At 42.4% G+C, this 22,047-nt stretch overlaps 1 protein-coding gene and 1 long non-coding RNA gene across 4 annotated transcripts; one reads left to right on the forward strand and one right to left on the reverse strand.

The window, feature by feature from the left end:
• Positions 1-320: 320 nt before the first annotated feature.
• kcna2b (potassium voltage-gated channel, shaker-related subfamily, member 2b) lies at positions 321-11,647 on the reverse strand. 3 transcript variants are annotated; one of them, XM_049582383.1, is made up of 3 exons: positions 11,564-11,647; positions 7,868-8,012; positions 322-7,045 (listed from the first exon to the last, which is right to left on the reverse strand). In XM_049582383.1, the coding sequence occupies exon 3, from the start codon at positions 6,926-6,928 to the stop codon at positions 5,426-5,428; it is 1,503 nt and encodes a 500-aa protein (XP_049438340.1). In that variant the 5' UTR covers positions 6,929-7,045; positions 7,868-8,012; positions 11,564-11,647; the 3' UTR covers positions 322-5,425. The 3 variants fall into 3 exon arrangements, with proteins under 3 accessions (XP_049438341.1, XP_049438340.1, XP_049438339.1); XM_049582382.1 differs by lacking the exon at positions 11,564-11,647 and adding an exon at positions 8,900-9,243; XM_049582384.1 differs by lacking the exon at positions 7,868-8,012 and having other exon boundaries at positions 321-7,045; positions 11,564-11,622.
• Positions 11,648-14,152: 2,505 nt separating this feature from the next.
• LOC125892419 (uncharacterized) lies at positions 14,153-22,047 on the forward strand. The gene is made up of 3 exons (XR_007449740.1): positions 14,153-14,250; positions 14,844-14,950; positions 21,915-22,047. It is a non-coding gene; the product is annotated as an uncharacterized LOC125892419 (long non-coding RNA).

Below are 22,047 nucleotides of genomic sequence, written 5' to 3' on the forward strand. Positions count from 1 at the left end.
CTGCAGAGAATTTTGTCTACAAATATACATATATGCATACATATTCAATGTCATTCTCTGTTCAGTTCCCTGTAGGAAAGGGCCGTCTGTTTGAGAAGTACTGAGCATACGACCGGATAAATGAGACTTGATTATACTGCAAGAGTTGTGTGAGAGTTTGTAAATAGATATTTTGATAAGGTTTTGCTGTTGTTACACATGGTCTCCTATGACTTAATTTAATCAAGAATTCTTTTCTTTTTTGGATTCTTTGTTCACCAGAGGCATGCAAGAAAAGCAAAGTTCTCTTCAGGAAATCAAAATAACACGGGGTGAGTAACTGATATCGAAATGCTCCTTTTGGCCGTTGAAATGCTCCTTTAAAACACAGCAAAGCCACTGAAGCATACAGTTTGGTTCTCCCATAGCAAAAAACGCCATGAAAAAGAAAACCTTAAAGTTCCATATACAATGTAAACATGTAAACAGTTACTGATTTAGAGTTGAAGGAATACTTTTCTGTCCAATTCTGTGCACTCTGGACATATGAAGTATTCTGTTATGGTGAAAATCACAAAAGATAAAAATCAGGTTTGTGCTGGTGTTATAATAAAAGCATTATTATGAAACAAACTGATCTGAACTCACAAAATCTGTTTGTCCTTTTGCTTAAGGCTTAACAAAAAACACAACAGTAGCTTCGGGTTATCATGAAGGTGTTATTATTGATATTATCATGAAGACCATTGTTATTCATAGGGTTATAATTTACAATTATTTAGAATGATGAAAGTATCTGTCAGTATTCTCGATGAATCACATTCACTGGAAGTCCTTGTGAGGGGCATGGCAAGCTTTCAGATCCATATTTCCTTTGTATGTAACAACTGCTGTATGTAACAATTTGCTTCTCGGTTCAGTCTTTCTCCGAACAATGGTAGAAAATCACAGACTTTATACAGACAGCTGAGTAGAGACTGCAAAAGCTAGAGACAGCTAGTGAAGAAGCTGAGGATTATCTCAATCTCATACACACATCATGTATTTGTGACTGGCAAATAGCTGAAGAAGGTAGAGGAGATAGATTCGGAGGAGGTGGTCGTCTGTGGGTAAACATGTATTAAGACAGTACAGACAGAATCAATTTAACAAAGGCCTGCGTGTGTATTTCAGTCAAACCTCAGCCCCTGCACCGCGTGAGGCTCAAAGGGGAGCCAACAATGACATTCAAATAGAAAAACATATAGTGAAAAAAACAGACAAACAACGGTTCATTTGTACAGTGTCTGATGACACAAATAAGTTCAAGTTCTCATAGAAATCATATTTCCCTTTTTGATCTCTTCATATATTTCCACTCATATTCCCTGGAGCAAAGCCTATCAAACCAAAGAGATAATTCACTTACTATACAAATTTATCTTCTTGGATTATTTTAGCAAGCATACACTTTGATTCCCCTGCTACACAGGAATCTGTACATGGCAGAAGCTTGTATTAAAGCTGAAGCTTTAGGCATTTTAAGACATCATTAAAAGCAGCTTTAACTCTTAGATACATTGTTTACATGGCTACGTGTGTTCACCACCAGCGGCGGGTTTTAGTTCATTCACTTTGTGGCTTTAAGTTCGGTAGAATCACAGGCGTCTGTCCTGATAGCAGACGTGACCATAATTGTGTATGTTCACAGGCAGTGTGTGTGTCCAAATGTCCAGTGTACGCATGTGTCAAGTGGCCTTTTGTCTGTGGAGTACAGCAAAGATTTGTTTTCCTCGTTTCAGATGATCCTGATGTGCCGTCCTGTTGTCTCGACAGAGTGTCCCCTCAATAGTGTGCTTGGTAACATGATTTGAAACGACAGAAGTCCAGACAAAGTTTTCCAGCCACATAAAGTCACATAGGTGTTCCGGTACACAAGAAAAGTTTAGAAAAGTACAAGTACACATCAGATTAAACGGCAAGAGTGGGTGTGGGCAGTGTTTATCTTACTTTCATTGCCCTCCCAACCTTTCCTCTCTTTCCCTCTATTTCCTTCAATCCCCAGTAATTGGCTGATACTGCAGCTTATCTCAAAAGTCAACACATGCTCATAGATCTCATCTGTGGTGAGTGTGGCAGGACATTCCTTTCAGTTCTCTTTGTTTAATAGACTATATGCATGTGTCAAACATATACACAGGCTGTAAACAGTGTGCTATAGGATGGGATAGAATATACAGAGCACCATCGTGGCCCAGAGTCAAGAAGCGAGAGTGGTGTTTAGGTAACTGCCACCACATTGTCTCCGAGAGCTACACCCTCAGCTTGTGTGTATCTAAAAGCTCTCACAACCTTTTTGTCTCTCTCTCATTCTCGCACACACACACACACACACACACACACACACACACACACTGAGAGTGATGGACCTATATATCAGAGATAAGCGCACTCAGACAGTCCCTCGGAGCATTATGATACACTTGGCTGGGCAAAAACTCTGACCGTCTGACTGTTTGAATCCGTGCATCCACTGGGCTGGCAGCTAGCTGTTGTGCTTTCACTATGAGACACAGTTACTGAGCTGTGACTGCAACTGACTATTAAGACTCTGAAGCTGAAGCGAGCAGGACACCAGTTAACATGTGAACTGCGGACCATATTTTAGCTTTAGTTTTAGCTCTCCTCTAAAACCTTGGCTGTTCCCTCTCATGTTTAACCCCATGCTTACATTCACAAGAGTTAACAAATCGTCTGGTGGACACACAATCCTAAATACTCCACATGGATTGTGACTCAACGTGATTTCAGACAGCAGTGGCAAGAAGCTGCGTATGCAAAAGCGTGACACATAGCTCTGAGGCGAAACAGCCTTTGATACAGTATTTTGCACATAGCGGCAGTAGAGATATAGGAATATATTGATGTCAGTTTGCTTTTTAACTATTACTCATACTATTTCATGCTATGATGAATACTTTAAAGGACATGCAGCACTACGGTAGCAGAATAGCATCTGTTTGATAAAAAGCCAATGAAGGACACAGCCTACGTCCTGCTTTACTGAATGTGGGCAATATGTGCCAATGGAATGACTGCATGAGTATCAAAATGAAAATATATATACTGAAAGCAACATTAATTTGATATACAGTCAGGTGGTAGCACAGGTGATTTTATAAGTGATCTACTATTGTACGACTTTTAAGTTGTTCCAGAGGCAGGCAGTGTACTCATTTTAATCTACTGTTTAAAGGAGCAATATATGGGAAAGGGAGCACGACAGGCTGAAATGATTTAACAGTCTGATGAGGTGACAGCAATCAGTTTTACCTGTATTGCTCATGAGCTTCTTAGCATAACAAGCAAGCTTATAGTAACCTTAAATGAGCAGTGTGTAAGATTTAAGGGGATTTAGTGGCATGTAGCAGTGAGAACTGCAGATTCCAACCAGTAGAAACTTCTCCTGGTTGGAATTTCTTTAGTGATCATTATTCAGGAGGATTTTAATGGAGCCAGAGGTCTCCTCCTTTCCAAATCAAAAGGAAGCAGGGATTTAAACCAGTAAAAACACTGAATAAAGCAGTTTCACTTTGCAAATCTGTGTTTCTCAGATGCTGTTTGGTTTCTCCAGACAGCACCTGCTAATATGTGCTCACTTTTTTTCTGAAAGCCTAAGATTCAGACATTTAGGAGGTGTTAATCGGGAGATGAATTACCCACAGAGGTCCCCTCCACACCAAGACAAATGGACCTGGTGATTTAAAGCGGTAAAAACACAGAATTAAGAAGTGTCACGCTAAAAATCTGTGTTTCCAATGAGAGAAGCTGCTATACAGTGGCCAATGCTATCTTAAACCAGTGCTTGTTCTAGGATACTATAAAAACATTGTAGTCCAACATGGTGATCTGGTGATTATGCACTAAATTGTCTGCCAATTTAATTCTACAAACTGGAAATTTAAATGCTGACATTGCTTCTTGCCACCTATCCAGCAAGACTGGCAGTGCTGGAATTACAAAACATGGACTTAAGAGGTGTCATAGATTTCTTTTAGTTGATCACTACGCTCTTTCTTTGGTTTCCGGCCTCTGGAAAAACTTTTAAATTTTTGTTAGTAGAGTTAGAGTTAATAGCATAATAAGCCTTATACGTAAAACAAGTTAACTTTGCTGCCATAAACCTGGTTGAAATTATCTTCTGGCAAAAACAAACTTAAAATCTCACCCTAGTCTGCTCCTTAATCTCATTTCATCTATTTCTAAAACCATGGAATGCTGTGAAGTCAAGAACAGCAACATTTATGCTGGGCAGTGCTGTCAAACTCAACACTTCTCACTGTGCGTCTGTTACAGTGGACTTGGGTGGCGACTAAAGAGACACTTAAGGGTAAGTTAAGAGGATGGAGAAATAGGCACTCACTCAGAATGCTGCAGAGATATTATCCACTATCTCTCTACACCTTAACTGTAAAAAGTCTCGGTGAGAAGCACACATTCATCATAGTACTAAAAAAAGCATACATTACAACAAATCAAACGAACACACATCACTAAATAAACATTCACTCTGTTTAGTGAGACATTTCTGCTGTCCACCTGCTAGCCTGCATCGGCTGGAAAGAAAAAAAAGGCAGAGTCTTGGCGAGACATACCGTAAATCCACTTGAGCTTCATCGAAGAAAAATGGCAGGAAAAAGAAGTTGTGTTGTTGCGGTGCAGAGTTACAGCACGACACTGTCATCTATCTGTTGGTCTCTACAGAAGCCACTAGCTTGTACAAGACATCATCTAGTGAGGGCGCAGGGAGGAATGCTAGTGCACTCAGGCTTTGTTTTCTCTGACAGAGGAAGCAATGTGACCATTTGGCTGGAAAGCGCATCGCTCTGTCTCACTCTTTGTTGCTCACTTCAGTTTTCCCCTGACCGAACAACTGTGATCTTGGTGATTTTGTTCTCCTCTGAGTCAGGACCTTGGCAGTTATAGCAGCAGATTAAAGTTGCTCATGAATGCTGATAGTATGGCCTATTTAATCACAAGTTAATAAGGTTAGTTAAATTTTAAAGTAAATGTTACGTTGATCTAAGTTCTTGTTATCGTGCATCTTCTCCCAACGGCAGTTTGAGCAAGAAGTTAGAAACTAGTGGTCCCTTACGCTGTTAATATTGGTTAGTACTGGTTAGGCTACGATTGGCTACTGTTACGAGCAGGATGACTACTGTCACATAGGTAAGACTAACTCCATGCAGACACCGACAATGTCCTAAATAAGACAGATGGCAGTTCTATGATATGCGTTGAAAGGTCCATAGGATGTGGGAGAACACGGGGTCCTCTCTAATGACCTTTTTCCAGGTAAATCTGCTCTGGACTCCAATACTTGGCCCATACAGGGAGTCACGCCTTGATCCTCCTGTCACAGTCCCTGTCGACCCCAGCTGAAGTTAACCCTCCACAGTAGCTCACATTATACATCTGTGCGCATCTTAGTGATGTTTACATAGTTAGTGTTAGCCAGGGTGCAGTTTCCTGTTTTCATGCCCTCTGGTCTGAAGTCATCAGTGCTGTGGTTCACAGCCTCCTGGATCTCCACATAGTCAGATTTACTGAGAGTGGACCCACTGCCGCTTCGGCCGCTCTTCTTCAGATCGTCAGCTGAGCTGGCTTTAGGCACACTTGGGATATTCAGATACTGTGCCTGCTCCTCGCCCTCCGTCTCTCTGTGGTAGAAGTAGTTGAAGTTTGACACGATGACAGGCACAGGCAGGGCGATAGTCAGCACACCGGCGATGGCGCAGAGAGACCCAACAATCTTCCCTCCAATGGTTGTTGGGACCATGTCTCCGTAGCCCACGGTGGTCATGGAAACCACGGCCCACCAAAAGGCCTCAGGGATGCTGCTGAACTGGGAATGTGGCTCGTCTGCTTCTGCGAAGTAGACAGCACTGGAGAAGAGGATCACGCCGATGAACAGGAAGAAGATGAGGAGGCCCAGCTCACGCATACTGGCCTTTAGAGTCTGGCCCAGGATCTGGAGCCCTTTGGAGTGACGTGAGAGTTTAAAAATACGGAACACCCTGACCAGACGAATGACACGGAGAATAGCCAAAGACATAGCCTGCTGGCCTGCCTGGCCATCCTCTGGCCTCTCTGCTAGCTCTGTACCCAGGGTGATGAAGTAGGGGATGATTGCCACAATATCAATGATGTTCATGATGTTGCCGAAAAATCCAGCTTTACTGGGACACGCAAAGAACCTAACTAGGAACTCAAAAGAGAACCAGATGATACAGAGGGTCTCCACAATGAAGAAAGGGTCTTTATAATAACTTGAGCTGTCATGGGTAGAGGTGGCGTTGGACATGGATTGCAATGGATAATTGTACATCTCATCTTCTTCATATCGGAAAACTGGCAATGTCTCCAGACAGAAGCTGACGATAGAGATGAGAATCACCATGACAGAGATGATGGCAATGATGCGAGCAGGACCTGAGCTCTCTGGATACTCAAACAGCAACCACACTTGTCTCTGAAACTCATTCTCCGGCAGAGGCCGCTCCTCCTCTTTTATGAAACCTTCATCTTCCCTGAAGATTTCCATAGCTTCCTCGCCCAATTCATAAAACCGGATCTCCTCAGAAAAAATGTCCAGCGTCACATTAACAGGCCGACGCAGCCTCCCTCCTGACTGGTAATAATAAAGAATGGCATCAAAACTCGGCCGATTGCGATCGAAAAAGTACTCGTTCCGGAGAGGATCAAAATATCTCATCCTCTTCTTGGGATCCCCCAGCAGCGTCTCCGGAAACTGGGAGAGAGTCTTGAGCTGTGTCTCAAAGCGCAAGCCTGAGATGTTGATGACGACCCTCTCGCAGCACTCATGATCCAGCTCGGGGTCGTACTGGTCATGAGGCTGACCCGGATGTGCTGCGGCTTCATCCGCAGGGTCGCTGGTAGCAACCGTCATGGTGGAGCAAGATGGGACCTGCAGGTTTCAGACAGGGTGGGGCCACGTCAGGCCACGAGAAGATAAAGGCTCCACACGCTCGTGGGTTCAGGTACAGGCAGCTTTGCCTGCAAAGAGCTACAGGAGAGGACAGAAAGCAGAGGAAGACGGCAATATTAATGTGATAACCATGTGTTCTATGTTCTGTGTTGAATGTGATGAGCAAGAAAACTCATGCTTATAAAACGGATTCATTAATTTAAATTTCGAGCATGCATATTCAACAGCTTGCACCCACTGGCATACATTTCTGAACCATTCATTTTTACAGGCTAAAATTGTCAGTAAATCCTAGAAATGCTGTGATATATCAAGACCTTCCTGTAAACAGGCAAGAGAAGGGCAGTTGAAAATAACAAGCAGGGGCGGGGGGGCCGAAGCACTTGAGCGCATTGGCTCCATCATGTCTATGTGTATTAGGTTATGAGTTCTCCCTCATATGAGCACACTGCAGGATCAATATGCCAGCCAGTAATACTGTATCAGCTCTCACAGGGTGCAATTACAACCAACAAACCTGATTATATGCTGAGTGCTCCATACAATCTCTGAGATGAATTTCCTCTCTCTGTACAGTATGTGTGATGTGACCAACATGCCCTCCCAAAGCCGAGAAAAAAATTCACAGAGTCAGTGATCAAATTAATAGTTTATCAGCAAATTGTAGCCTATTTGGGGATATTTGTCATAGCCAGTGGTTGACATGGCCCATTGCATAACTGCACAGCTGTTTGAGCAGTTTACTACAACCTTCAAACTTCACAGGCCACTGCACAAAAGCTGTATGCATGGGGATGTATGGGTGCTTATTTCAGGCCACAGTTTCACTTTAAAGACACAGCCATATGTGTGTGATTCAGTTAAAGCAACAATATCTAAACATATAAAAGAAACTCCTACCTATGTGCTTGTAAGGCTTGTTTACACTGTGTCCTCTGGTGGTAATGCGTAACGGGCCCAGCAGCAGAAGTGTCCGGCCAAAAGTCAGCCCCCACGGTCACAGCAGCTCCTCTCTGCCAGCCATATATCACCCGAAGCTCCGGCTCTGCAGCGGCGCGAGAGTGGGAGTGGGAGAGGGGACAAGGCGTGAGGACGCAGGAGTTACCTCCCTCACCTCAGTGACCAGCAGAAACATGTTGTGATGCAGCTAGGCTACAGGTTGAAGCTGGTGGAGCGGGGCGATGATGTAGTGGTGGGAATAAAGTGAGCAAATCTTTAAAGAATAATAAAAAAATGCTTGCCATCTGATTGTGATCAGCAAAACATGACGCCCCCACTTCTGAACAATACGCAGCCGCCTGCAACAACAGCAAAGGTAATCCTCTAGCCTGATATCTGCAGACTTACAGGGGAAGGGGGGTTGCAGGAGGCGCTGCCGTCAGTATTTCTACTCGGTGGCAGCCTGTGCGTCGGGAGATTTCATCTACAGCGAAATCACCTGTTTGATCTCCAAACAGACCCGCCTTTAAGATTTTGCATCCCTGTGTTTTTTTTAGCTCGTAAAAATCATCTTAATTTATCTCCAAGTAAACTCCATCTTTCTTTCTGATGGGGAATATCCATATGAATACACCAATGATGCACATTAGTAACAAATGGAGGCTCATGTTCATCACCCATTCCATGGAATAACGCAGTCCTCTCAGGGCGTTTTTCAAGGGTGAAAAACTAGTTTTGTCATATATTTGTGACGAAGCAGCCACGTTCATGCACTGGGGTATTAAAACATTAAATGACAGTGTTGTAGTTGATTGGCAAGCGCGAGTGAGTTAGTTTGGAGTGGCAGGTGCAGACATGCTCAAGCCATTTGCAGCCCTCTCCTGTGTGTGGATCATGGACAGCCACAATAGACTCCATGCACTAAACAAAGCAGCACAGCGTTATCTGTCGGACTACAGCATTAATTTCAGAGAATGGCATGCAGGAATTCACCCTGGTTCTCTTGGTGCGCAGACGCATGTATTTTTATCCAGTTTGTCTCCTCTTACAAGGTGCCTTGGGGTCGTGAGTCCATTCCTTTATATCTGTCCTCCTTGCTTTATTTGACTAATCTGTCCGGCGGATGTGTCATCTCATCACGACCAACTGTTTTTGAGCTGCCGGCTCTTTCCATGTCTCTCATATTTCACCATAATTCACCATAGTTGAGGTGCGTGGGCTGCAGTCGGGCATCGCAGCGCATACTAAAAGAGATTCTTGCGCGCCTCGCCCCATCCCTCTGCGCTCCCCCTTCGCCGACACTCGTGTCCTCACCGCTCCACATTAAAGGGGAAGCATCGCCCACCACTAGGGTGGAAACGGTTTTCAACACAACACGCGCGTCTCAGGAGAGAGCAGAGTATAAAAACAACATTTTTAAGATGGAAACTGATAAGACTAGGAATAGATTTTCACCAAAACGTTGTGACTGACTTGGCAGCTTACCCACAGTGCAAATTTGGTCTCGCTCAAAGATAGAAATAAAACGAATTAAAACAATGCAATGTTGACTTTAGTGACTGTCTAGAAGGATGAGAAAAGGAAATTGTGATTTTCCCCTCTGAGCTGAAATGAGGGCAATGAACTGAGGGAATGAGGGATAATGAGCCAGCAGCTGCAGACCTGTCTGTGATCACTGTTTGAACCGAACAGCAAAGTCCCCGCCTGAACTATTCTAGTAACCCAAATGAGTCATTCTATCATCATCATTTTCCTGTATCTTGTGGCTTTAGTGCCCGACTGCCTGGGTGCACAGGTCTGAATGGCTGCTAGCAGGATAATGTGTCTATTTGTGCATGTTTGTCTACAGTACAGTGCAGTGTTTTCTCAGAGACCCCAAGATGAGGGTCAAATGTGTTTGCTAGGTGTGAGGTCCTTAATGTATACAGAATACAGATGCAGGCTCCAGTACAGTTTGTTACTGGTTATGCTCTGATCACTTACAGACCTGCATCCTGTAACACAGTCACTAATTACTGTCCCTACCTATTAAGCACGCGCAGACACTCAGACACACAGAGGACTGATGCTAAAACCTCTTAATGCAAAAACAAACTAGATGACATTAACTAGTGCAGAGAAGTTTCCTGCAGACAGACTTCCCTGCCCTTCTTTCCTCCACTGTGTGAAAGTGGGCCAGGTAAAAACCCAGATATGTCTCCAGGCAGAGAGCAGGGATCGCACGAAAGACAAAGAGACTCCTCAACTCCCTATAGAATACACGAGGAACTCCACATGTCCTTCCCCATCTTGTATTCTCCTTGCGCTGCCGTTCTCCACTGCCCAAGGACAGGCTGATCATGACATGCAATCCCTTTCCAATCAAAGTGTCAAAATACTGATTAAGATGATGACATGGGGCCACAGGGATTGCAGCAGCAGTAGCCTACTCTGCACAGAGCTGATGGCTGAAGGTCTCAGCGAGGAGCTATTGACACTTTTACATAAGCACGCTGACTGATGGGCAGGAACTCTTAAATCCTTATCGTCCATGAATGTAAATGAAGAGGGCCCAGTTCTAAATGGAGTGCAGCTAAGAGCACAGCCAGTAATATCCGATGCTGGTTGTCAGTAGTGTAATGATTCATCCTCCACCACCACCACATTCATAGCAATCATCTATTGCACTGTTTTGCTAGCGGGATGTGAAAGAGGGCATGTAGAGTATGGGATATGGGAGTCTGCTGGGGTTGCAAATGTGAATCATATCCTCTGTGACTGTGATGTTTCATTTCATTCTTACAACTATTCTGAATTATAATTTTCATCCACTGGTGATGTTCAGGTCACATTTCATGATCTAAATCAGTGTTCCAAATCATGACCATGAGCTTAACCTTAACCTAACCTACTTGTTTTGGTAGTCAAACCATACCCTAAACAAATTATCCCCATTACACCTGAGCCACAATTTAATCACCCGAACCACAGCTCCAGCTGCCACCCAGATCTTCTGGGGTAAAAGCACAACACAAAACAATAGACAACCACTAGCACTGAATGTCTGATATGTTATTGAGAAATGTAAGTCCATGAAAACCTTCTCAGAGTCATAACCCAGTTAAATCTTATCACTCAATTACACAAATATTTTTCGCTTCAGTGTGACTTACACTTTCTGGTGACACTGTAATGCTCCAAAATCTATCACAAATAAACATCCATAAAGCTACTGAGAAGTTAAAGAAGAAGAGACATTCCTTGCAGCTCCGCAACTTGCATGGTAATCATCACATTTGTATATTTCTTTAATTCTTAAAGTAGTTTACTGTACAGCCATAGTTACACTGCAGACAGCTAATAGCTAATGCAAACTTTTAATGCTGCCAAAATGTGAATAAATATATGTATGCGAATAAAAACAAAACAAATGGGGCTCAAGTTTTAGCCCACAGCTCACCGAATCCATAACAACATGATTCCTGTTTATACATATTATATCATATATGTTGTATACACATTACACACATACACTCATGCTGTGTAATTATTCAACGTTATGTAATTAATGTAAAGTTACTGTGGTTAGGTTTTGGAACAGAAAAATGGCTGGGTGTCTTTAGTTTGAGGCAAGTTACTGTGGTTAGGTTAGCATAAAGAAACATGGTGAGGACGTACCTTCAAATGACTCAAAGTTCACTCAAAGTTCCCACATCAGTGGTCTGGGGGGGAAAGTCTTTTCATTTGTGACACATCCACCACTCCAACCCCCCCTCTTATAGGGGGGTGCTCTGATATGCCTTTCTTCTAAGGGTGCCTCCCAAATTCCAGGGGCAGTCCCCACTAGCCAATCATCTCCAAGGCATCTGGGCTCTCCCTTAATCTTTATAAGTGGGAATTATTACCAGTGAATAAAAGTATAGTTTCTAATATTCCTGTGATAAAACTCTGTTACATATCTTTGGGTGCAAATTACTAAAGATGGGACCTCTATAGGGATTTTAAACTTTAATCCAGTTACTGAAAAGGTTCTTAACCACTGGTTACAAAGAGACTGACCTCTGGAGGGCAGAGTTCTGCTCACTGTGGCAGAGGGTGTATCCTGGCTAACCTATGCTACTCAGTCTGTTCAATTCAATATGTTAATCTACTGATAGAGTACTAAGCATTTTTATGGAAAAACAAAGCCTGCTATATGTGAAAATCTGTAGTTCTGAATACACACACTAAGGGTGGGCTAAATTTTATAGACGTAAGCTCTCTCAACACGCTCATCATGTCTTTTTGCATTTAGGTGGCCTAAAATGCATTCTGCTTTACAACTATATTATACAGAAAATGCTCTTAAACTTTCGAAACTTTTCCATTTTTCAAACGTTTTGCACGTTTGCACAATAGCCTCTATCATGTGTTATCACTCTCATTACAACATTTATGTTTGTTTTTATTTACTAATATTGAATAACAATTGACAACCAACTATTACTCATGAAGTACTGATGAACAAAATGATTCAAAAATAATTTTAAACTTTTTAAAATTTCATCAAGGCACCAACATATCCATTTCAATGGGGAAATAATGTGAGGTTATGTAAGATAAGATGATGTGTCACACACTGAAATTAAATTAAATTGAATTAAATTGATGTTGATATTTTATGCTGTAAAGCACTTTGCTATTTATATTGAAAATTGCTTTACAAATAAAGTTATTATTATCATTATTATTATTATTAAATTAAAAAAAATTAAGTTAGAGTTTGCCTCTTTGTTAGGAAATGGGTGTGCACAACAAACTGATACAGTCAATTAAAAATGTATTCATAACTTTTTGCATATGCCCAGTAGAATAATGCAATAACAAAATTCCACAGCACACTTGGATTTGCATCACAGCACACCATTTGAGAACCACCACAGCTCAAAAGTCAGAAGCAAGAGAAGAAAGGGGAAAAAAAGTGATTGAGTGTTATCGTATCCCATCCTGCTCTAAGGTAAAAGAAGTTTCACTTATATTGATCCATAGATTCTATTTATGAAACACTTCTTTAAAAACTTAAATAGTGACAAAGATGTAAATTGCTTTTTTGTGAATTACGCCCTGAAATGTGCTGCTGGTTATTTTTTTATAACATGCTTTAGAAAAGATAACACTAAACTTATAGTTGACAACTTTTTCTCAGATTTGACTATTTACTATATTAATATTTCATTTAGCTGCTATGAATAGGCTACTGTGACAAAAATATAGTAAGCCCTTTATTTTATTCTAGATTTATGTGAGATTGTCCTATCCCATCCCATCCCAGCTCATCCTATCCTATCCTATACCATCCCATCTCATCCCACCCCATCTCATCTTATCCCATCTCATCCTATATGATCCCATCCCAGCTCATCCTATCCCATCCCATCTCATCTCATCTCATATCATCTCATCCCATCTCATCCTATCCCATCCTATCCTATCCCATCCCATCTCATCACATCCTAAATAGAACACAAAAATAATAGGAGTGACAGATTCCATTAATCTATATTTTTAATATAAATGGGGATGTTTTGGACACAGTTACTCCCCTTATTCCCCCGATCAATAGGATACAGTACTAATACTTTAAATTACTTGCACACAGTTGATCCAGAGTTGTGAATTAATCCTCCGACCATTTTAGATGCTCAATTCTGTCTCCAGTTCCCTCTCACCTTCAGGTTGTGCCAAGTCTTGGCAGAATGGGACCATTGATTCTGTTTTGTGTTCAGCTGAGCAGACCAGATGGAACCTCATAAAGAAACTTAAGAATGCTTTCCAATTAATGACTGCTGAGAATTTTTCCACTGTGTGTCTTTTTTTGAACTGAATTTTGTAATTTATGATTATGTCTTCCTGTGCCAGCTGGTGCACTGAAGTGGCTGCATGGGGACTTGGCTGAGAAGGAGCCCCCAAATGTCTAGACAGGTATGTGGATGGAATAATGATGGTTTAACAGGAAAGTGCAGGGAGTTCCCAGAACTCCACAGTGTGCACGGAAACCATTATATTGACACATTCAATTAATTTACTAAGAGAATAAATGAGTTTTTGCTCCATTACATTTTTAGCTGTTTTACTGCAGTCCCACACAAATAGCTCAGTCAAGATGATCAGCATATTTGTGTGTCAGTGTGTGAGTCAGCAGACCTACACACCTAAAATCTCCACCCTTTTCTATGCAGCAGAACATGTGGAAGTCAGAGAGGGAGGGAGGGAGGAGGGGAGTGAGAAAGAGAGTGAAGGAGAGAGGAGGGCGTTGATCCAACTTATGACAGCAGACTGCAGGGGAGGAGCTTTGTCCTGGATGACCTCTGCTGGTGCTGCAGCAGGTGATCACTCACAAGCTACACACACACGCACACACAGATGTAATTCCCTACGGTATGGGCATGCATACACCACCACCACCACAACATGAGCACACACTGGCATACACATATTTACAAAGTCTGACTCCATGTTTATTTATAGCTCTGAGACAAGAAACTTTAACTTCAACTCAGCTGCTTTGTCTCTGTTACTATTCCTAAATGACTAAATGTCAGCTCCACTTGCCATCTATCCTTCTGTTTCGCTGTGAACATGGAAATCTTTGTAATATTTCTCATTAATATTCCATGTAGGCATCAAAATGGCACCCCACCACAGGCGTTCTCCTCTATGACAACTAGCCGAGGAACTTTATAAACACATCAGCTTATTCTGACCCTCCATCCTTCTTTTTTTCCTCAGTTTTCTCCCCTCACTCCTGTCTCTCCCTGCACGTCTCCCTCTGGGGTCCCACTATATTTAGATATTGACCTTGGAAGTTCTCTACCTGCCTGTTGAGAGCTGCTTTCATGATGAGATATGTCCTCACCTTCTGAGTAGAGTACTCTGCTATTGATTCTGGATGTGGTTTCACTTTCTGTTGTTCTCACAGCCTTCGAAAACATGGAAAAATCAATGACTCAACTGGTCCAGAGGTGTGGCTTGGCTTAGAGAGGAAACCTGGGAGTATATTAATGGTTTCTATACCGCACTGAGCAGGTGAGCAGTATTGAATATGTGTGACATATGCAGAGATCTCCTTTACAATGAGTCTTGGCAGCATGCTTTGAAACGTCCATTGAATGTGCAGTGACGGTATGGAGTTCTCCCCCAGCAAATGTTTTCTTCCCACACTGCAGGAAGCAGTTAAGTGCTGTCTGTCTAGTCAGTCCAATCGAATCAACAGTTAATGTATATGAGCCACACAGCTTGCACAGTCTATCTTTGTGTCTGTAGAGTGTCTTACCAAACATCAACACAAAGATCATGGATGCATCCCTTCGTAGCAGATACAGATTTTCAACAACATGTCGTTAATGTGTGGTTATGTGTAGGCGTCCCACTTGATTAGGGTCAGGAATACAATGTGCTCTGCCTCAAAACAATCGCTCTTAGTGGCACGATCACTGCTGGAAACGCCGCCAATGTCTCGCTACGAAACATCCGCTTTTGGTGACACAAGCACGGCTGGCAATGTCACCAATGTCTTCCTAAAAACACACAGTTTCAGTGGCACAATCACTGATGAGAATTCCGCCAATGTCTCCCTAAAAAAACAAATGGTTTTGGTGGCACAATTGCAACTGGACATTGTGCCAATGTCGTGCTAAAACACATCCAGTTGTGGTGGGACAATTGCAACTAAAAATGGTGTTAATGTCTTAATAAAAAAGAACCTGTTTTGGTGGCACAATTGCTGCTGGAAATGGCGCTCATGTTTCACTAAAAAACATCTGCCTTTGGTGGCGCAGTCACAGCTGGAAATTCCGCAGATGCCTCGATAAAAAACACCCAATTTCGGTGGCACAATCAAGGCTGGAGATCCCCCTTATGTACTACTTAATAACACCTACTTTTCGTCACACTTGCAACTAAAAATAACGCAGATGTTTCACTAAAAAACATCTGCCATGGGTGGGACGATCACAGCTGGAGAAGCCACTGATACCCTGCTACAAAACACCAAATTTGGTGGCACAGTTATGGCTGGAAATGCCGCCAATGTCTCCATGAAAAACATCCAGTATTAGTAGCACAATTGTCGCTGAAAATGCCACCAGTATCTCACTGACAAACAATCCGTTATGGTGGCACAATATGCGCTGTAGATGTCGCAGATGCCTTGCTAAAAAACACTCGGTTATGTTGTCTGTTGGTCTCACACAGTGGTCTGCTTTTTCAATGCACTGTCTTTGATTTAAAACAAAACAAAAAAAAAAGAGTTGTATTGAATGGAATTGTTGACATTTTGTTCATCCACCACATGATCAGACAAGGAACTGAACTGAAAAGGAAAACACGAAAATTGGGGCCGAAAAAAAGGGCAGTCTTGATGTAAAGGATTGGCCTATTCTCCCTTTACAGAGGGGCCTTGTTCTGTCTGTAGTATAACTACAATGGAGACGTCTGTTGTACGCGTCTGTTTTTCCCGTCCCCAGCCACCAATGGGCTGTGAACCAAATGCTGTTATTCACTTCTGTTGTCACTGTGTGCAGCTCTGCATGGGAAACACAATAAACAGTGACATTTCCTGTGTGTCAACAGCATATTACGGTATGAGATTAACATCCCGATTAACTTATGAAACGAGAGCAACATTAAACGATTACACCTTTAAAATGTCACTTTGTTTTATCATGTGCAGAATCACATTTTTATGATGTAAAAGCACCACAATTATTTGATCTGATGCCCTTTACTGTAAACTTTCTGATATTTTTCTCTGCCTTTATTTCACCTATATCCTGTTAAAGGGTAACTTCGGTATGTTTCCACCTGGATCCTATTTTCTAATGTTTTTGTGTCTAAACAGCAATTTTTGAAATTGGTCCAGTATGGAAAGAGGGTACCGCTGCTGGCTGGGCCCGGTCCCACTCCAAAGTCGTCGAAATCCAGCGCTTAAGCAGTGACTTGCAGCATCAGACACCAACGAAAAAAGGTGTCCTTTAATGTTGACATGATACCTCTCCACTTCCTGATGAAAAAGTCAGCTCATGTACAAGTAATCGGAAGTGCATCACTTTCGAAACATTGATATGATGCATACAAAACATACAAGTGTAAAAAATCCATGGTTTGCAGAAACGTACAATGCAAATATTTTCTTCTGGTGACTGGGCTGCATAGGTGCAACAGAGGAAATAAAAGTGAGGAAGAGGTTAATATGATGTCAGGCAGAGCAGATGTGTCACAGAGGAGAGGATTGGTAGAAGAGCAAGTGAGGTGATAGTAAGCAGGAAATGTAGTCAGAAGTGTGCAGAAAACCAAAATGAAGGGGAGGGACAGAACAATAGAGGTGGAGAGGGTAGCAGATAAAGGTCACGGTGCCAGAGTGATGAGTCATCCAGTCGAGTGCATCAATCAAGGCTGGAGATCCCCCTTATGTACTGCTTAATAACACCTCCTTTTCGTCACACTTGCAACTAAAAATAACACAGATGTTTCACTAAAAAACATCTGCCATGGGTGGGACGATCACAGCTGGAGAAGCCACTGATACCCTGCTACAAAACACCAAATTTGGTGGCACAGTTATGGCTGGAAATGCCGCCAATGTCTCCGTGAAAAACACCCAGTATTAGTAGCACAATTGTCGCTGAAAATGCCACCAATATCTCACTGACAAACAATCCGTTATGGTGGCACAATATGCGCTGTAGATGTCGCAGATGCCTTGCTAAAAAACACTCGGTTATGTTGTCTGTTGGTCTCACACAGTGGTCTGCAGCTTGGCAGAAGTTTGCATTGTTTTGTTTTATAACTTTTTCAATGCACTGTCTTTGATTTAAAAAGAAAAAAAAAGAGAGTTGTATTGAATGGAATTGTTGACATTTTGTTCATCCACCACATGATCAGACAAGGAAAAGGAAAACACGAAAATTGGGGCCGAAAAAAAGGGCAGTCTTGATGCGAAGGATTGGCCTATTCTCCCTTTACAGAGGGGCCTTGTTCTGTCTGTAGTATAACTACAATGGAGACGTCTGTTGTACTCGTCTGTTTTTCCCGTCCCCAGCCACCAATGGGCTGTGAACCAAATGCTGTTATTCACTTCTGTTGTCACTGCGTGCAGCTCTGCATGGGAAACACAATAAACAGTGACATTTCCTGTGTGTCAACAGCATATTACGGTATGAGATTAACATCCCGATTAACTTATGAAACGAGAGCAACATTAAACGATTACACCATTAAAGGGCCAGTGTGTAATATTTGGCAGGGTTTATTGTCAATCTGAATCTGAATCTGAATATTCTACCCATTAATATGTTTATACAAGTGTATGATCGCTATTAAATAAAATTTGTTTGGTTTTCGTAGCCTTATAATTATGCTTTTATATATACAGTGGTGGAAAAAAGTTTTCGGACACCCTTAAAATTTTACACAATCTCAAATATTATCATGAAATATTTGTGGAAAAATCTTTTTTGTGTTTCAAAAGGTGTGGCTGCATTAGACAGATACAAACAAATACAAATTATATTTTTTTGTTTATTGTTTACAAGAAAAACTAACAAAACTAAATTCTTGACAGTTTCAATATGTGAGTTCTCAACATTGTCGGTATCAAAGTCAACAAATAACAGAGAATGTGTTCAAAACTGAACAAAAAATAAATAAACCATCACATCATCAAATTAATATTTAGTAGTCCTGCCATTGGCACGTAGTAGAGCTGTAATCCTGGCTGGCATGTTCCCCACGAGCCTTTCACACTGTTGAGGGGTAATCTTGTCCCATTCTTCTTGAATTACTGCTTTTAATTCTTCTAAATTCTTTGGTTTATGCTTTGAAACAGACCTTTTGATAATCCACCACAGATTTTCAATGGGGCTCATGTCCGAGGATTGAGCTGGCCACTCTAAGACCTGGATACTGTGCTCCTGCAGCCAAGTTCTACTGGCCTTGGATGTGTGGCAAGGGGCATTATCTTGTTGAAACATCCAGTTTTTACCTCGACGGAACAGTGCGCAGAAGGGAGCGTGTGGGTTTCGAGAATGGTACAATACTTGGTAGAGTTCAATGTGCCATCACAGACAGTGACATGACCAACACCAGCAGCACTCATGCATCCCCAAACCATGATACTGCCTCCACCATGCTTGACAGTAGGTACTGTACATGCTGGAGATAATGCTTCACCTGGCCTTCTGCGTACCCTCACATTAGTAGGAGGAAGATAAAGCTGGAAACTGGACTCATCTGACCACAAAATCTTCTTCCAATTCCTGGCTGTCCAGTTCTTGTGTGCCTGGGCCCAACGACGCTGGGCTAACCTCTGTCTCTCAGTGATCAGGGGCTTCTTGACAGCCTTGTAGGACCTTAAGCCATGATCTAAAAGTCGGCCACGTACAGCGCGGGTGGAACACTGGACACCAGTTTGGTTTGACCACTGCTGCTGAAGCTCCTGTGATGTCATTCGGCGGTTTTGCCTGCACATGCGGATCAGGATACGGTCATTTCTTGCTGAAGAAACCCTTGGACGCCCAGATCTTGGTTTGTCTTCCAAGCTGTTGGTTCGTCTGTATTTCTGCAGAGTGTATCCAACTGCTGAAGGACTGCATCTGCACTTCCTGGCTATCTGGCGGCAGCTGTACCCTTCCTGGCTGAGAATCTTTATCTTCAGGCGTGTTTCCTGCGTTAGGTTCCTTGTTTTAGCCATTTTTGTGTCTGAAGAACTTTCAAATGTGCTGGCTTTATGTAGACACGAAGCTTGGCAACAAAAATTGTGTCTTTTAATAAAAAGAACGACCTTCATCACTGGTACCAAAATGACCCAATACTCAAATTTTTTTATGTATTTTTATGGAACCAATCAATTTTAAGTTTTTAATGGCTTTTTTTAGGATTTATTTAGTATTTTGGCTGTGACTGTACTAAAAGAAATTGCACTTGAAGACCTAAGAGTGATTGTTAATGCAATATTTCACAAATGCATGGGGTGTCCGAAAACTTTTTTCCACCACTGTATATAGCAGGGGCCTTGCTTTAGAGAGGTCGCCATCTTGCGCCGCCATGTATGTAAGGCAGACCGAGTGGACAATCCAGCCAGCCAGAGAACGCGTTTCGCGTGTATAAATGAACCAACGAAGACAGTGGAAGGAAGGAAGAAGGAGGAGAAAACAGCAGAGAGTGTTAGTAGTTCGTCGATAGAGAGTAGTGAAAAGTTTTTTTAGTTATAAAGTTTGCAAATGGACCACACTTACCACGCAACAGGAGAGAATGAACCCGAACCGTCATCTGCGAGGAAAAGGAGACGCAACTTCACTCCTTGTGATGCACTCTCTGCGGCGCTTTTCCTCCTGATGATATATCTCCCCAACAATGGTAGCAGTAGCACCGAATCCCATTCTGTGCATTCAGCCTCTCTTCTCGCCCGCTCAGCATCAAACACATCGAGCTCCTCATCTGTATGCTCTGGCTCAAACAGGTATGGCTCTGGGTCTGTGTCTGCTACAAGAAACTCTTCGTCGTCCATTGCGGCTACTATAGTCCAGAGATATTGCTAGGCTAAATAAACAGCTGAGCTCTGTTTACAGGCTACGCTGTCAGTCAGTGTGCGGGCTGGAGATTGAGCAGAAAGGGGAGGGGGGTCCCCACTCAGTATGGTAAACGAGTATGTGTGTAAAGTTATGAAGTGTGTTTGTTATGCTAGAAGAGTCAGAGTTTGGGACGGAGTGGAGTGTTACTGGAGTTTCTGGAGTGCTCAAATAAACGGGCCTTTTTCCCGAACGCTCCTCTGGTCTCCTGCTCGTGAGAGATTCATTACAATATCGTAACATGGTTTAGATTTCTAAGTAAACATTCACCTCGTCGCTAGATAGACCTACTCCTGAAAAAGTCGTGCACAAGGCTTTTTGTCCCTACGAGGCCACCGTCATTTACCCGACAGGAGGGGTGAGCGAGTGAGCTCTGCAATCTAGAATTTGACTACTGATGTCACTGTTTTCAACCCATTTTACACACTGGCCCTTTAAAATGTCACTTTGTTTTATCATGTGCAGAATCACATTTTTATGATGTAAAAGCACCACAATTATTTGATCTGATGCCCTTTACTGTAAACTTTCTGATATTTTTCTCTGCCTTTATTTCACCTATATCCTGTTAAAGGGTAACTTCGGTATGTTTCCACCTGGATCCTATTTTCTAATGTTTTTGTGTCTAAACAGCAATTTTTGAAATTGGTCCAGTATGGAAAGAGGGCACCGCTGCTGGCTGAGCCCAGTCTCACTCTGAAGTCATTGAAATCCAGCACTTAAGCAGTGACTTGCAGCATCAGACACCAACGAAAAAAGGCGTCCTTTAATGTTGACATGATACCTCTCCACTTCCTGATGAAAAAGTCAGCTCATATACAAGTAATCGGAAGTGCGTCACTTTCGAAACATTGATATGATGCATACGAAACATACAAGTGTAAAAAATCCATGGTTTGCAGAAAAGTACAATGCAAATATTTTCTTCTGGTGACTGGGCTACATAGGTGCAACAGAGGAAATAAAAGTGAGGATGAGGTTAATATGATGTCAGGCAGAGCAGATGTGTCACAGAGGAGAGGATTGGTAGAAGAGCAAGTGAGGTGATAGTAAGCAGGAAATGTAGTCAGAAGTGTGCAGAAAACCAAAATGAAGGGGAGGGACAGAACAATAGAGGTGGAGAGGGTAGCAGATAAAGGTCACGGTGCCAGAGTGATGAGTCATCCAGTCGAGTGCAACAGCTCTCTCTCTCTCTCTCTCTCTCTCTCTGATTCACACGATCACCCTCTCCACCATCTGCCTGTTTGTTTTGTCAGCAAAAACCGAGATGACTGGCAGCTGATCACCCCTTCCAACAGCTAGAAAGAAATCCGATGTGTCTTAACATCTGGGTCTGAATATGCTAGAGATATTGTTTTGAGTGTTTCTGTTTGTGTGCCTGCATGTGTTTATCTGAGACTGTTTTGTTTTGTGTGTTTGCATAGAGAACATATGTCTGGGTAGCAAGTCTCACACTGTCTCCAGCGCTTGTGGCTGAAAGCCGGACGTGATCAGCCAATCAGAATCCAGGAATAATCAGATTTTTATGTGGAAGCACTAGCAACAACATCATCACCC

This window comes from Epinephelus fuscoguttatus, linkage group LG7, assembly GCF_011397635.1.
Source record: "Epinephelus fuscoguttatus linkage group LG7, E.fuscoguttatus.final_Chr_v1".
Classification (NCBI taxonomy): Eukaryota; Metazoa; Chordata; class Actinopteri; order Perciformes; family Serranidae; genus Epinephelus; species Epinephelus fuscoguttatus.